General features: G+C 40.3%; 1 protein-coding gene across 6 annotated transcripts in view; it reads right to left on the bottom strand.

The window, feature by feature from the left end:
- ryr2a (ryanodine receptor 2a (cardiac)) overlaps nucleotides 1–16295 on the bottom strand; it is a 187219-nt gene that overhangs the window by 102604 nt on the left and 68320 nt on the right. For 3 of the 6 annotated variants that reach the window (XM_028475694.1, XM_028475696.1, XM_028475700.1), the window contains exons 25-39: nucleotides 16084–16231; nucleotides 15880–15983; nucleotides 13777–13881; nucleotides 13299–13473; nucleotides 10674–10882; nucleotides 10421–10585; nucleotides 9055–9200; nucleotides 8850–8964; nucleotides 7347–7507; nucleotides 6791–6950; nucleotides 6181–6267; nucleotides 3922–4053; nucleotides 3204–3298; nucleotides 2118–2293; nucleotides 992–1650 (exon numbers count right to left, since the gene is read on the bottom strand). In XM_028475694.1, the coding sequence (XP_028331495.1) occupies nucleotides 992–1650; nucleotides 2118–2293; nucleotides 3204–3298; nucleotides 3922–4053; nucleotides 6181–6267; nucleotides 6791–6950; nucleotides 7347–7507; nucleotides 8850–8964; nucleotides 9055–9200; nucleotides 10421–10585; nucleotides 10674–10882; nucleotides 13299–13473; nucleotides 13777–13881; nucleotides 15880–15983; nucleotides 16084–16231 (2637 nt within the window). The remainder of the gene's footprint in view (nucleotides 1–991; nucleotides 1651–2117; nucleotides 2294–3203; nucleotides 3299–3921; nucleotides 4054–6180; nucleotides 6268–6790; nucleotides 6951–7346; nucleotides 7508–8849; nucleotides 8965–9054; nucleotides 9201–10420; nucleotides 10586–10673; nucleotides 10883–13298; nucleotides 13474–13776; nucleotides 13882–15879; nucleotides 15984–16083; nucleotides 16232–16295) is intronic. The other 3 variants (XM_028475698.1, XM_028475699.1, XM_028475697.1) reach the window with 1 other exon arrangement.

Genomic DNA, 16295 nt, shown 5'->3' with positions numbered 1-16295 from the left:
TAAATTATAATAATTGCAGCTGTACTTTTGGTTCATATGTTCTTTTCTTACAGAATAATTATTTGTTTTATGTCTGAATTAGTTTTGGATCAAGATGTTCAAGTTCAAAAGGAGCAGTGTAAATATTCTCAAATGTTTGTAGCCAAAATGTGTCATATGTTGTAATAATAATCATAGTGTTACCTAATAATAATAATAATAATTCATCAGTTTTATATGGTGCTTTTGTATATATTTTTATCCAGTGAAAACGATCTATATCTGGTGGATTAAAAGAGAGCTGATATTCCTGCAGGAAATTAAAGAGACAAAGATAATATAATAAAGAGTTAAAGCAAACAAATCCATTTGTATTATTTAATTCCCTCACCCAATGAGAATCGATAATAGAATCGGTAAGGAATTGAATCAATAAGCAGTAACGATAATGGAATCGGAATCGCTAAATTCTTACCTATTCCCATCCCTAATACATCAGCATCTTTAACTTTTCCTGGTTTTTTAGAGCAACCAAAATGAGCACAAGTTTGCATTTTGATCGAAAAAGCAGGTTAAAGTATCTAGAAATCAGGCTGAATGTTTCACTACAATAGAAAACAATGGGATGTTTATAGGCAGTAGGGCCTTGTGACATCATCAATCACGTGAATTCAAGATGGTGGAAATAGGATTTTAAATTGTAAAGTTGTCCCATTTTAAAAGACAATTAAATAAAATGTGTTTTGTCAGGCATATATCTTCTAATTTGTACAATCATTGGAAGATCCCTTTAAAACTCAGTATCTCCAGATCAAATACTGGACACTGAAACTATCTGTTTCAGAATTGCAGAAGCCTTCAATGAAAGGTTAAAGATCTTTAAAGAAAGACTGAGTCCGATCACCCTCACTAAGCTTACCAGGAATCAACCCTATCATTAGAGGTGGAAATCAAACATGGCTATTATGGCAAATAAATACAGAAGTTAGGGTAAAGCTTTAAAGAACCATACCTGCAGTTTTACAGGTTCCAATAGTTTCATCTGCAACAGTCCTTCTTTAGGGAGGTTCTTTCCTCCTGCATCTTTGGCAGCTTCAGTTTTTTCCTTTGTCATTTTATTTTGATTGATGCAATGGGCCTCCTGCCCCACACGCCATTCCGAGAACACCGACGGCTCAATAAGTCGAAGGATGTTCTTTAGGTCTCCATTTTGGAAGACTCCCATAATAAGCATTGTGTAAAAAAGTTTGATAAGAGGCACAAAGAGAAACTCAGTGCTGCCTCCTATTGGATCTCGTACATGCATGCTTCCCTCCCGCACCGCCTCCGTCAGCATCTCAATGGTCTTTATCTTCAGTACGTCCAATGGAAACTCTGGGCTGTACTGGAGGCACTCTTCTGTTCCTGATCCACTGTTTGTATTGTTACGACCTGATGCCCCATGATTACATACAAAACTTGTGGAGGAGAAGTGCATTCTGGGTCTCAGGGATGTGCTGAGTCCGATTCCTGGTAAGCCGTGTTTTTTGTTCTCATCTGGAAACAGCGTAATGCTCTTTGTTTCATCAGTCATAGGAACAATGTATTCATTGTTCATCATTAGCCGAGCAGTAGCGTAGCTTCTTAGGTGGATGTCAATGAGGAGGTCATAGTAACCAGCACGTAACAGACCTGCAAGACATGTTAGACAACAACATTTAGCTTAATCATTTTGTTTTTACACATCAAGTAGGTGATCAGGCTCATTCACGCATTTTCTGAGAAATCTCAGCCCCAAACATTTGACCTGGGCAAAATATCGAGATTTGGGGTCGTGAGAAACTGGGAGGTTTGAGCCCATTTGTTTGCTTATTTTTACCCTTTTTCTGCAACTACACCAGACTTGCCATATTTTAGCTCCTTTTAATGCATTTTGCTACATTACTCCCATTTCTGCCACTTTTCCATCAAATATAAATGCCTTTTCTGCAAATTTTTTCCACTTTCAATACATTTTCGGAACTTATAAACTCTTTCCACCACTTTTGGGCTCAAGGGCCCCAATCAAACCAAACAATCCAAAATATAGCTGACAAATGTGCTTGGGCAGGGCACAGAGTATGAGTTTGTCCTTTTCCATTAGACAGTATGAACAGTACCTGGCATGTACTTGTTCTCTATGGCCTGCAGGAGCTGAGGCTGGTCAACGTGGGAGCAGAGGACGTGAGCAACACGGTTGTTTCCCAGTGCACAGATCGCAGAGTACAATCTCAATGTGTGATAATGGAACTTTAATAAATTCCTCTGCTCAGAAAGCTCCAGAATGTCCACTGACCTAGAGAGGACACAAGAGCGTGATGATGAACAGATGAGAAAACCTGTGTGTGTGTGTGTGTGTGTGTGTGTGTGTGTGTGTGTGTGTGTGTGTGTGTGTGTGTGTGTGTGTGTGTGTGTGTGTGTGTGTGTGTGTGTGTGTATGGGGGGTGAATCCATTCTAAATTCATGCCCACCAGTCCATCACACGTGTACCTGCCTGCCTAACTTTCACTAAACTCACCTAATTTAAGTAGTTAGGTGTAGTGGCAGGTGTGGCGTGACTGAAGCTATAGCAATCAGGTGCGCTTCACTATCAATCACGTAACATGTAAACACTTTTTAAAAAATTGTTAGGGGCTTACGAGTGCAGGCGCGTACATGCGTGTACGTCTATAAGTGTGAGTGTTGTATCCTGTCCAATCACAGCAACGATCTGACTCAGAGTGTAACACTACAGTCACTATCACTCTATGGACGGGTGTCGTGACACAGACTGTAACCGGACTAAATGGTGGTCCGTTATACACTCACACACACACTTACATACCTGCACACGTGTACATGCCGGCAGGCCTAAGAATGTGTTTACATGTCATGTAGACGGTCACTGATAGTGAAGCACACCTGATCGCTGGAGCTTCACTCACACCACACCTGCGTCTACGTGTGACTGATACATTTATGTTTGTTAGGTGCACATCCAGCTGTGGCGTATGTGTGCATGTGTATGCACATTAAAGCATCTGCAAACGTTAACAAGTCTGCAAGCACACATCTGGATGTGACTTGTGCATTGTGCCCGAGTACCCATTCTAAGTCTATAGGAAATGTAAATCAGACTGGCAGGGTACGCATTCGTTTACGCGTTCATTAGACTGGTGCGCATTAATTTAGAATGGCTCCACCCCCCATATGTGCGTGCGTTCCACCTGTTCTCCTCAGGTATGTGTAGGGACATGAACTGCAGTGGTTGGTTACATTGAACAGACCAGCCATGTCGGTCATTCACTTTTGATACAGAAACCTGGTGGAAACAAAAAGCAATTGTTAGTATTTTTACTTATGGTAAAATAAAAACACAATTTACCTTCTGCAATATGTTTTTTATCTAAGTTTAATTTCTTAATGTAAAGGCTTTAAACTTAAATGACTCTTACTCCTGCTACAGTTGATGTATGTCTAATGTTTGATAGATGCTCATTTAGTGGATTCATTCTGTTGAGGTTAAAGGTCGAGAGTCACAGGTCGGAGCTGCCTTTAGCATAGTTTGACAGATAATTTGTGATTTTTATGCAATATTTTTGCTACAACATTCTTTCCCCCACAAAGAATCAACCCATCTTGCATTCTATTTTATCTTGCTATTTCACAATTTATTTTCTATATAAGTAATTCACAGTCATTTTTTACTGAGGGCTTTTGAATTAAACAGATGGGGTTCTGATTATTCAGTCTTCCTTCCATATTGGCATCAAATGATACAGACATCACTGTGCAATGTTTTCTGTCGGGGGGTCATTCTGTTGTGGAATGGTTACACAGCAGTATTCTACCATTGCTGTTTATTGGACATTTAGCCTTTTAGTAGCTTTTCTCATGCATTTTATAAGTCAAACATCATACAGCCTGCGAGTAAATAAAACCAACCTTGAGGAAGTGGTTGCAAACACGACTCCACAGGACAGGTGTGAGAAACTGGACATGAAGCCTTGGTGGACACTGGGGAACTGGGTTCTTCTTCTCACTTTTAAACAGACCAGCGGACAGAGGCATGGTATTCTGACAGCACAGACACATCACAGAGCAGAGACAGATTACAGGCAGCATCGACACAGACCATAGTACTCATGAGCAGGTGGGCAAAGCAGTGGTGCCCAAAGCGTCGATCGCAGAGGCATTTTGTGTCGATCACATTCGAGGGTCCACAAGACATCATAAATGAATGAGAACGGCACTGTCACGTTTACCAGAAATGGAACCTAACAATTCTGCTTCTTCCTGTAATAAGCCATGTAGTCCGTCACCAATACAGGTTTGATTGCAAAGTGTTTTCCTTTGTTTAAGTCGGCTTTCCGCGGGTTTTCCTCATTTTACTTCTCAGTTGTATGAACAGCAGCTTCTCAGAGAACTCGCTAGATTTGTGTTAATGCAGAGAAGGTATTTGTGTGTTCTGCTACCTGAGCCTTTATGAAGTGAGCAACTGTGTTTGAAGCTTTTGTGGATTGGTATAATGTGCATATAATTCTGCTAGAACAGAACTGTGAGATGATCTGAGATCAACAAACTGCTGACCATTACACTTTCACGCAGGTTTGGTTCTGCCATGATGAAATGAAAATGCTACATTTTTACAAAATTTATTTTTTAAATACTTTTATTGATTGTAATTACATTTTTTAAATAAACGTAAATCAATGTTTTTAAGTGTTACTGCTTCAATATTATTATTGTTTTTTAACAAATACAATAACAATAACATACAAATATTTAGTAATAATTGTAATAGTTGAAATATTGAAAGATCAGATTATTTACAATTCTAACCTCCCCCCAAAAAAAGTAGTTCATGAAGAGCTCTCCATGGTAGAAGTAGCTTGTGAGTCAAAAAGGTTGGGCACCCCTGGTCTAAAGAAATGATGACATTAGAAAAGAAATCCACATTAAAAAATTATAAATAGAGGACAAACCTAGTTAGACACTTGTTACAGTTGCTTCTACTGTTTGTACATCTTTTTTAAATTTATACCGAGTGAACAATTCACAGCAGACAAAGGAGCAAATGCATTATATATAGTAGGTGCTTTCCAAACAACTGCTTTCTCCCCTGAACACACCCCTGCTACTCTTTTCAGGGTCGATGAGAGGTCCTACTTTGGTCCTGTACTATTTGAAGACGGAGGCTCCTGCTACCAAGATTATTCATTATACAGATATTAAAGGTCTGGGTGCTACTCACATTTCCTTCAGGGTGACCTGGCCTTAACATACAGGCAGATCACACAAAAACAATAAAATGGTTTTGAAAGGGAGAAACTGATACTGCATCAGGACTACAAAGAATCAAAAACCAGAACAACAGAAGCCTCTCCAGCCTTCATTAATTCAATCAGTCATTTATTATTTGTTTGTATATTGTTTACAGTAATGTGAGCTGAAGCTTTATTGCAGCTTTATTAACGTGTTTCTCCTGCTGTCATTTCTAATGTCGAGATAACTCAGTGAAGTCACTTTTGTGCCCTGGAATGATGACAACCCTACACTACAAGCGCCAAGAACTGTGGGTCATAAGCAGATTATATTTATTTCTGAGTGAATACAGTTACCTTTAAGCAAACTTCAAGAGGTGGGACAAAATCAATAAAGTTATAGGAGTGTGGCTTTAGGATAGTTGTAAACCTCCAAAAAACATTTAAAGGTGCAATCAGAATAAGAAACAAGCTTCATGACTTACTTTTAATGTTATGGATTTCCTTTTTCAATCGACCTATGGTATGGCTGGTTGTATGTCTATTTAATAATGTATTGAACCACATTTGAATCACAATCCACGCAGATATTTTGCCTCATTTCCGAATTCAACTACATCAAAAAGTACCCGACACATTTACACATTTTCCAATCATGTCATTTTAATGTTGATAAAGCCTTAAATGCAAAGGCCTTCTAGCTGTATGTCCCACAGTAAAAAGCACTGCAGTAAAGGAAATGATAGTTTACATCAGGGCTGCTGTATTCAGGCTAATCACACAGAAAACTTTGGTGTTGCAGGTGTGAGAGGTTTTAATAAAATAAATCACTATGCACAAGTCTGGTGCTTTGTAATATTTGTTAGAGACAACAGGAAAACAAAACATGTACCTACATACAGGAAATAAATGGTCGAAATTAATATTTGGAGCTCCTTACCTTAGCCCGGCCCAGTTCAAACTGGAACACATTGGGACTGGTGGCTTTGGCAAAAACCGCAGGGAACAACTTAGTACTGGGCTCCACCTAAACAGGACAGCATGCCCAATGAGTGGTGACGCTGCAACATCAATGAAAACTGGGGAGTGTGGGTAGGATGAGTAACAGAGGAAAGGTCGTGGCCTAGATCTCACTTCACACATTACACAGATCAAACTTTCTTTAACAAGCCAAAACTAAACAACAGCCAAATGTCTCTGTAACCACTAACTTAGCATCTGCCTGCTATTCTGCGTTCTATCCTGTTAGCTACCAAGCAGCCCAGTTCAGGTGAGGCATTGACTCCACTACACACTGAAGGGGAACTGTGGTATCTGTAACCAAGGCGTTAGCGAGTCTGTCAGATGACTGTTTTTGTTCGTCAAATAAGTACTTGGGTAAAATGATCTGGGGAATTTGGAGGCCAAGTCCACATCTCAAACAGATATTGTGCTACTAAAGCTATTCTCAATCTTCTAGTGCTTTGCTGCTGGGAGCAAAATGCTGCCCGAAGAGGCCACTGGCATCAGGAAACAGTGTTTCCATCAAAAGAAACAACATAAAGCAGTACCTGGTAGTATGTGCTGAGTTCCTTTCCATTGGCTGTGAAAGTCAGGAGTCCATTAGTGATATCAACCATACAGCCGATCTCTAAGCCATTGTTGTTTCTCCCCTGACCAGGACTACTGCTCTCTCCAGCCCACACCATGTAGCAGTTGTTACGTTTTACACTGCAGAGAAAAAGTTCACTCTCATCACAAAGAGCGGGATAACAGACCTCCTGAAAGATCCGCCCATCTGAAATCACTGGATTACTGGATGCACAACAGGACAATCTAATGTTACAATGACTGAATTAAGAACCATCAAAACAACCAACTTGATTATGACAGTCACAGTAATCTAACAAATCATGTCCAGGGCAGATGAAGCAGCAGCAGCAAGTGGAATCAGCGCTGCATGGGATATGGCAGAGTTTGGGACACTTTTTGTTCCATGCCTGGACATTACAATGGCTATGGTTAGTGTTTTAAGAGATAACCAACAGCGGAAACTCAAAGGGCCACACAGTAAGCACCCCAAGTCATAACCTTCCTCTTCCCAAAAGCTAAAAGTGTGACGTTAACCTCTCGTGCACTTTGCCTTTCTCGTCTCCCAGGGTGACGGTGACCGTCCGGACCCTGTGCAGCTCAAAACCCAGATCATGCTGGTGGAAGTCAGATGTGACCCAGCCTACCCACACACTGCTGGGCTCCTGACCAGGGAAGATTCGGACAGAGTAGTAGTGCTGCAGAGACAAAGACACAAGTTCTGTGTGATAAGTTTAAGTAGTAAAATTGCAAATTGGCAGCATTGTTTTAAAATAGTGGTAAAACCTGGTTGGATCCTCTCAGAGCAGCTAAACTCCCAGGGTCTGATTGACCCAAATAAAGGGTGCTAAATTAGAATACATGTGCTGTGTCCGCCTGTTGCATGTGATTCACCAAGAATGTGTGCACAAAAGTGGTGGAGAGCACCAAAGTAAAAGAAGTGGCCGAGTAGTACAAAGACTTCCATGAAAAATGGTGTGAAAAAAGCGTACGTCTTGATACAGAGACAGGGGTACACTCGTAAAAATGCAGATGTTTGAATCTGTGCGTAGGACTGGATCCACGCATCTATCCTTTGAACACCTGAATCAGCGTGGATGTGAGTGCACGTGTTCACGCCCCTATTTACATATGTAAATCATATTGAAATGAGATCGACACTGGGATTCCCCTCAACATGCTCAGAAACAGCTGCGATCTAACCACCAGCAACACAGGAAAGATGAGGATTTTTTAAATTATGAGACCAACAGCAACATGTATGACAAGAAAGGATTCAACAGTGAAGATACTTGAAATAATATAGACACACAGTTCACTGAATGCTTGACTGTGGGTGTGTTAAGAATAATAATACCGGTAATAATTGCAAAATATGACATTCTGATCGCGTACATCAGGCTTAATGTTTGTCTCTGTTCTAATACGTCAAACGCCAACTCCACCGAGTCCCGTCTACCGCCGATCCCCCTCACGCACACACGTCATGTACTGGTTGGTCGCGGTGAACAGTCTGTTGGAGTGCGTGTGTGTGCGTGTGTGTGTGTTAATGATCCTGGACTGAAAGCATTAATGAAGAGTTCAGACATAACCATGTCTGTTACTCAGAGGATGGCTGGTACCACCTGCATGGAGATCCCAGCACACAGAGCTCTGACAGGTAGTGAACAACATGTGGCTGACTCAAATTAGACAGATACAAAATATACTGTAAAATAAACTTTAACTCAAAAACAAATTGTAAATAATAAAGGTCAACAGCATCTCAGAGGTTCATGTGTGAATGTATTGTATTATTTTGATAGTGTGTCTCATAAATCCTTGGAATTTAAAGCATCAACTACTGTATGTAGAAATGTACGTACACCACCTCAGGACTTGATGTGAAAGACCGCACATTTCCACGCTCACTCCAGTTTCTATACATGGGTTACATGGGACAAGATGTCCTTAATATGACAGCCTGTGGATCTTCAAGTGTGATTATTTTTGAAAGTTTATCTAGCTCTTCTTTATAACATCCAGTGGTAAAAGACTGACCGTAGAGACTTGTGTAAGGAAGTCATAACCATCTCTGTCTTCAGGAATGAGCTCTTCAGTCAGACGTGTTGATAAAGGACTACTGTTGTCTGGCTTGTTTCTCTTCAGGGTAAACCTGGAAGATCATTGGAGGGGGTTTATTGACAACGCTTACCGAGTGAAATTATGCCATGAGAAAACTAGAGTTAGTAGAACAATGATTTACCGCTGTTTGAGCTTGGAGGGTTTTTCCTGAGTGTAATCTTTATGGTTGTTGAATTCGTCTCTGTCGAGTCCACTTGGACCATTGTGTCCATGAGGTGACTTCATCAACACCTCAAAGTCTGACACAGTTTCAAAGTCCTCTAGTTCCTAGAAAAACCACACACACAAATGCACACACACAATCACAGTAAATAGTTTGCTCTTTAGTTGTTTATTACCTTATTTCCTTATTAATTATCTAGCAATGTTCCATCGTTTCTGAATTCTGGCGGGGCAGTGATGTGCTTCAACTAGCGTGACAAAGATATGCCAACGGATGCTGAGGAAGTGAATGAAATACTGGCCTCTGATGTATAAATAATGTTCTTGAGCGCACGTCTGAATGTGTCGGGCTGCAACTCGTTACGGCTGCATCAACTTGATGCCTGATTACAGCTCTACGTTCATAATATTGTTGAACATAACATGACAATAGGAAATCATTGTCGCTACTTGCTTTTAAAACCAATCATTAGACAGACCATGTTAATTATACCCAACTAGTCCAACAATGGGAAAGTAAAGTATCATATTTATACGTTAATGCAGGGGAGGGTGTGTGTGTGTAGAGTGGGTTGTCCAATAACCAAAGGGTTGGGGGTTTAAATTCTGCTCTAGCCAAGTCATTGTTGTTGTGTCCTTGGGCAAAGCACTTTATCCACAATGCCTAATATGAATGTGGTGAGTGAGTCAGTGTTGGTGGTGGATGGAGGGATCGATGGTGCACTACGGCAGCCTCGCTTCTGTCAGTCTTCCCCAGGGCAGCTGTGGCTACAATAGTAGCTTACCACCACTGTATGTGGAGTGAAAGAATAATGCACATCAATGCGAAGCACTTTGAGTGTCTATGAAAAAGCGCTATATAAAATCCAATCCATTATTTTTATTATGTGCATGTAACGGGTACAGTCTGCCTCTGTTTCTCCTCTGTTCTAGAAACTGGCATTGCACTTCTCCATCTTCAGCAGGTTTAGCAGCAACTGTCAGTGTGCTGTTCAGAAAGCAACCTAATTCCACAAAAATGCAAAAAATGACATTTACGTCGTGCATACTGTTTCAGAACATCACGACTACTTTAGGCAAAAGCGACACCTTGCTTAAATGCAGTTTAACTCTGGAAATGAGAAACAGGGCTGTAGAATACAACTGCTTCCATATTTTGCACATAAAATAATCTCCTGAAACACAGAGCTACACAGATTTCCCAGAGACTAGCAGCAGTGAAATAAGGAACTAAAAGTTTGTTGCATATAGGGCTTGGCCTTATAACAACAACAACAAACGATTGCACAGGAGATTTTAGTAATACATTTACACACAGCTATTACCTTAATTGGTGAGAAGAAGTTGGGTGGAGATCTAGATTCAGCACATTCTATGGGCATGCTCAGTCTATAGAAGGTAATGTCCGTGCTGCTGTTCTGTGAGCCAAATGACCTTTGGGTGACCTTCAGACATGGACATGACTCGATTGTCCCATCCATTCTTGTCACCTGGAATACAATCATGTATTGAGAAACCTGACGTCTTTACATACTTGATACAGCTCTGAAATGTTCTTAAAAATTAAAGTTGGCTCACCTCGATGTGTGGGTGGTCTGGAGGAACGGGCACAAACTGAGGCAGCTTTTTGCTGAGCCACATGGTGATATCTCTGTTCATGTTGACGGCAAACGGCTCGTAGCCTTCTTGAAGGCCACATATAGTGAAGTACCTTAGAGTGCTGACATCTTTACCAAAATTCATCCGGCCCACCTGACACACTCCCAGACTGCACACAGGAATGAACCCTAGGGTAGACATTTGTGATTATAGTAGTTACAACTCCGCATGATGTAATCACACAAATAACACTTTCACACTGATTTAGATTGTGTTTGATTTGGGTTTTTTTTTGGCTAAGACAGAAGTTTCTTTTGTTTGCTGTATACTTATTTATGACAACCTATATATATACTGTATATACATATATATATTTAAATACAATAAGCTTCATACAGCAAGTGACAGAAGACCAAGTGATTTCAAAGGCAACACGATGGGTTGACAAAAAAAATGATGAAAGCTACAAAGCTCACCTTGTGTGAATCTTTAATTTGATCAGAGCCATTGACTGTTACTGTTTTTATCAATGCTCATCAGTTTTCTATCTGTTAAAACTTGTAGTATGAGAAGAGATTTGTCATAAAAAACATTCACAAATACATCCACAATTTAGAAACCATTAAACAACACTGAGGGCCACGATACAGCACCACTGCAGCCACGACTCATCATAGCCCCTAGAGCAGAGGACTCCCTCTGAGGAAACACTGGGATAGTATAGTAATCCTAAAACAACATAAAAAACAACAATCCTAAAAGTATAAAAACAACAAAAGATAACAATAAAAAGATGAAAGATAACAATCCTAAAACGAATAAATAATTAGTGAAAAGCTAAATTGAAAAGGTGGGTCTTGAGCCTGTAAAAATATGAACGTTCTCTGCAGCCCTGAGGTGCTCCGGCAGACTGTTCCATAGACGGGGGCCATAAAACTGGAACAAAGCCTCACCGTGAGAGCGTGTCCTAACTGTAGGGATTACTAAAAGGCCAGCACCAGAAGACCGGTATATTGTGTTCCCGCCTCCTGGTCTTTATCAAGGACACGTGCTGCTGAATTCTGGAGTAATTGCAAACTTGAAAAACTCTTTTTGGGAAAACCAGACAGCAGGGCATTACAGCAGTCAATTCGACTGGTGATAAAAGCATGCATTAGCATCTCCGTGTGGGTCTGAGAGAGAATGGGGCGGACTCTGGCTACATTCTTCAAGTGATAAAAACCTAATTTTGTTCTATTTTTAATGTGGGGATAAAAGTGAAACTAAAATAACACATGTATACATGTATAAATGTGTGTGCAGCCAGCTGCACATAGAAACAAATGTTATTTCTGCTGCTTGAAATACAGCTGCTTTTGATAAAAAAAAATTATATTTGTTTCATTTTCTTTAATAAATATTGTATATATATGCATTAAGTGGCCGGAGTGGAAACTAAAACAAATATTGGTTTTGGCTGTTCAGATAGAATTAAGTGGTAATACAGGGCGAGGTTTTTTTTTTAATACAGTAATTAAACTCAATGCCTCAACAAACATATATATGGAATATATTTTCCATGACCGTTCTGTATTTTTATGATATTTCCTTTGGATTATTAATTTATTAAATACAAGACAGAATTTAGGAAAGTTTATTGGTAAATAAATAGAGAATACATTATACTTTTAACGTAGTATTTTGTTCAGAAATTAGAGAACAGTAACAGCAGTATGTTACCCTGTATTTCTTACTTAAAGAGTATCTAAACCCAAAAACCTTTAACATTTGTGTTTTAATTTTAGTTGTAAAGTAAAGTTTAGTTGTAAAATGTCAGAGTTACTGGCCTCTAAGGGTTGAACGCCAGCTATTGCATATTAATTTTGCTATTGGCTGAGACGTATTCTTTGGTTTCTCCTGGTTCATCAATTTTCACTTTTGGCCTCATATGAAAACTGAGAGGAGGGAGGAGGGTTTCCTCCAATCACAGCCCTCAGTGAATATTGATTGACAGCCTAAAGGAGGAAGTTCACTGTGTTCCGTGTGAAACAGCCGCTGTAGCAGTGACGTTGTTGACTCTGCTTCTATAAAGTGCAGATTCTGTGCTAATCAAATGATTTATCAAGTTATGTGTGTATTTACAGACACATCATGAGTGTATTATCATCTGTCTCTGCATGTGTACGGACATGTGTGTACGTCTTATCACTATGTCCGTGAGGTGGTGGGAGAAAGGGCTGTAGGGCTGTGTGAGAGCTTCACGTTGTGATTGTGTGTGCCTGTGGTTGTAGTGACACATCTTAGCTGTGAACTCACTATATGTGTGTGAACAGACACATCACTGTGTGCATTACCATCTGTCTGTGTGCACAGCGCTATGTGCTGCCTGACTGGGCGTGTCTGACTGCCACAGCAGTAACGCCCATAATCAAAGTATTTTTTTAATTTCCCTCTTAGTGGCAGCTCAGCAGAAAGCAGGGGTTTAAGTACTCCCTAAATAAGCCAATGGATGACGCCACTGTAAAGATGCACTGGTAATATAGCTTCAAACATCAGCAAAAAGTTGAGAATCTCTGAGGAATGACTCATAAATTGAGCTGTTTTTGGGAGAGAGACGATACTGACCTTCACTCTCGTCAAAGTCTTTGAAGGCCAGCTCGGATCCAGAATCATCAAGTAGAACTTCCCCATTCAGTGTAAACATCATCGTGAGCTCATTCAGGTCCACCATGCAGCCTACCACGTCCCCCGGCTGCCACGCACGCCCAAAATGCTCATTGCCCTGATGCCAGCGCTGCACCTGGAACCAACACAAGCAACATGCAACATCCAATCACTTTTTATCTTGATGATGCAAGACGCTACTATTATTGCTGGAGTGACTGTTTATTGGATGAGAGCATCTAGTTCACCATGACAGCAGCAACCAGTAGCTCCCAGCTGACCAGAAGAACTCAGCTCCAATATATTCAAATACCATAACCAATTTGTATCAATTTATTGGACTCCTGATATTTTTTTTTCAATAATTTGAAACACTGATGGAGGAAAAAAACAGAAAAAACCAAATGATGATTGAAGCAGTGTGCTGGACTTTAATAACCTTAAAGCCATCAAACACAAAGGCCTGGTCATCAGATCCAAGCTCCCGGTCTGGCAGACATCCTGGCCTGGCCCAGCCCACCCTCATCTCTCCACCTGTTAGTACCTGAAAACAGACACAGAAACACTTGGTCACATAATAAGAGCAGGGATGCACAAAAAAGAAAATTATTGGCCGAAACAGAAAACCGAAAATGACAAAACCAAAACACCGAAATAAATAGTCATGCCAATTATTATTATGCATTTCTGGCTCTGACTATGTACAAACCTCACTAAAATGAAAAAATTGCAATTGCATGAATTAATATTAACGTTTTTCAAAGAATAAATGAATTTGAAAAAATGCTCAATATAAAATAAAATACCAAATAAAATGTTTAACTTGACCCCATTATACATTAAATAATAATGTACAGGCTAGGGCTTCTTAAAGAGTAAAAACAAATATATTCTCTCATCAAAACACAAAGGGGCGGATTCACTAAAGGTTTAGGGTTATTAAAACGTGTGCAAACGTCACTTCACCCGCTAATAAGGGGTACAAACCCCTGAGAATCAGGACTGCGCATGTTCAGCGCGTCACAATGTGCCCACAATCCATTTAGCGCGTTTCCCTCTCATGAATATGTAATGTAGGCGCAACTCATAAATGGGGCAAAAAAATGGGAGGGGGAAATGCAAATAAATTAATGCAGTGGGCACAATGCACTTCATCAGTGTTTTCCTCTCCATGTTTTGACTGTGAAACTCTTGTGTTGCATTGATGGCAAGGAGTGTCAGACCAGAATCAGCTGTGTAATTTACGCAGCGATGGAACAATTTTCACAGCGATGGAACAATTTTCACATCTTGAGTGTGCGTGACACAGCGCTGCTCAGACCTGCTGGATGATGTTTTCCAGGGGCTGATGAGAGCAAAGTTACAGAAACTGACAAAACAGCCACATTAAATTAGGGGGGAAATAAAATTAAGTTTTAAAGGTTAATAAACAACACTTGTATTTGTTTATTTTGTTTTCTACATTATTGAATGTTTGTGCAGCAGACGAAGTCCATATGCCTCCAATTTTACTTCCTCAAATGTAATTTTGTGCTTCTTTTCACGTTGAAAGAGCAAAACGTTCATTTAAATAGGGCGGTCTCAACCACGTCTACACGTGCACCAATTTACGGTAGGTAGCAGGTGAGGAAACAGCGCCACCAAAGGATTTAGGGACCCACCTGGTTTAATACCCTTTATTTCAGATCTCAGTGAATCCGCCCCACAGTGTATTTAAGTTTTTGATGAAGTCTGTTCCTGACAATCTCACATTGTTCACTCTGCTATCCATCTCCTACGCTCTTCTCAGTCTCCAAGCAGGTTCTCTGCATCCTTTGCAGCGTGTATCATGTATTGTACTTAATCCCACATTCAAGTAAATATTTTGGTAGCGCGAATCAAGTAGAGTCCCAATGAAGTGCAGAGGATCTAAACAGATCTTGGTGAAACGTCTGCTGACAAATTCCGAAGCTGAATTTATTCTTCTAATGCGTAGTCAGGATTCTTTGGAGACACGAGTCAGGCGTCGAAGCAGAGGGCTACACGAAGCTACAGTGTCGACGTGACAGAGAAACATAAATCACAATTGAGAGTGAACTTTTAATAGTTTTAGCTCCATCTCAACCTCTTCTTAGAATACGCTTTAGTGCTCAGATGTTTTGAGCCGCTCCGCGGACACGTTGGCCTGTTTGTCTCATCATAACAACATCATGTTTCGACAGGATTGTTTCAGTAAAAAAAATTATTAGCTTAACATTTTTATTGGCCGAATTTTCGAGGCATCACTAAATAAGATTAGATTATTAGATTTCATAAATAACAGAAAATAGTATGACAGATTAAACAAATAGGTCCATCCCTGCAAATCAGTCAACATATTTTAGCCTGTGTAGTATTTACAGCACAGGATGGTGAAGTGAGTCAAGGCTCTAATCCAGGCTGTACCAGTTACTGGGTCTTTGAAAAAGAATAATCATTAACTAATACTTTTAGAGTTCTGGATAATTGTAATTCCTGAGTACGTTTTCTGTCTTCCTGTTTTCAAAAGGAGGGATTTTCCTACCTCCATCTCAAAGTACCACTTTCCATTGTTAACACAGTAGGTTTTCTCAGCACGGAAAATGCGAAACCTTTCTGCAGACATACTGCTCAGGTCAGACTGAGCTGCTAGATGAGAGAGGAAAAACAAAAAGAAAAGAGAAACAGTGACGGAGGTTCGTGAGCTTCTTCTTTAAAACTGTTACAGAGAGAGAGAAGAGGACAGTACCGTGGTCCTGGTCCGGAGCTTCCAGGTTGTATCCATATCCCAGCAGAGTCCTCACTGCTTCTCGCAGACTATCTTTGTTGGACTTTTTGGTTCTGTCATCCAGCAGGATGTAGGGGACCAGGCGAGGGTTTCTCCGGCTCCTTACATCCTAAAGGCCAAGCAAGATAAATAACAGACAAACTACTGTAGTGATGCAACACAATCACTCTGCT

This window comes from Gouania willdenowi, chromosome 19 (genome assembly GCF_900634775.1).
Source record: "Gouania willdenowi chromosome 19, fGouWil2.1, whole genome shotgun sequence".
Classification (NCBI taxonomy): domain Eukaryota; kingdom Metazoa; phylum Chordata; class Actinopteri; order Blenniiformes; family Gobiesocidae; genus Gouania; species Gouania willdenowi.
Note: the sequence above shows the minus strand (reverse complement) of the source record. Positions and strands in the feature narration are given on the sequence as shown.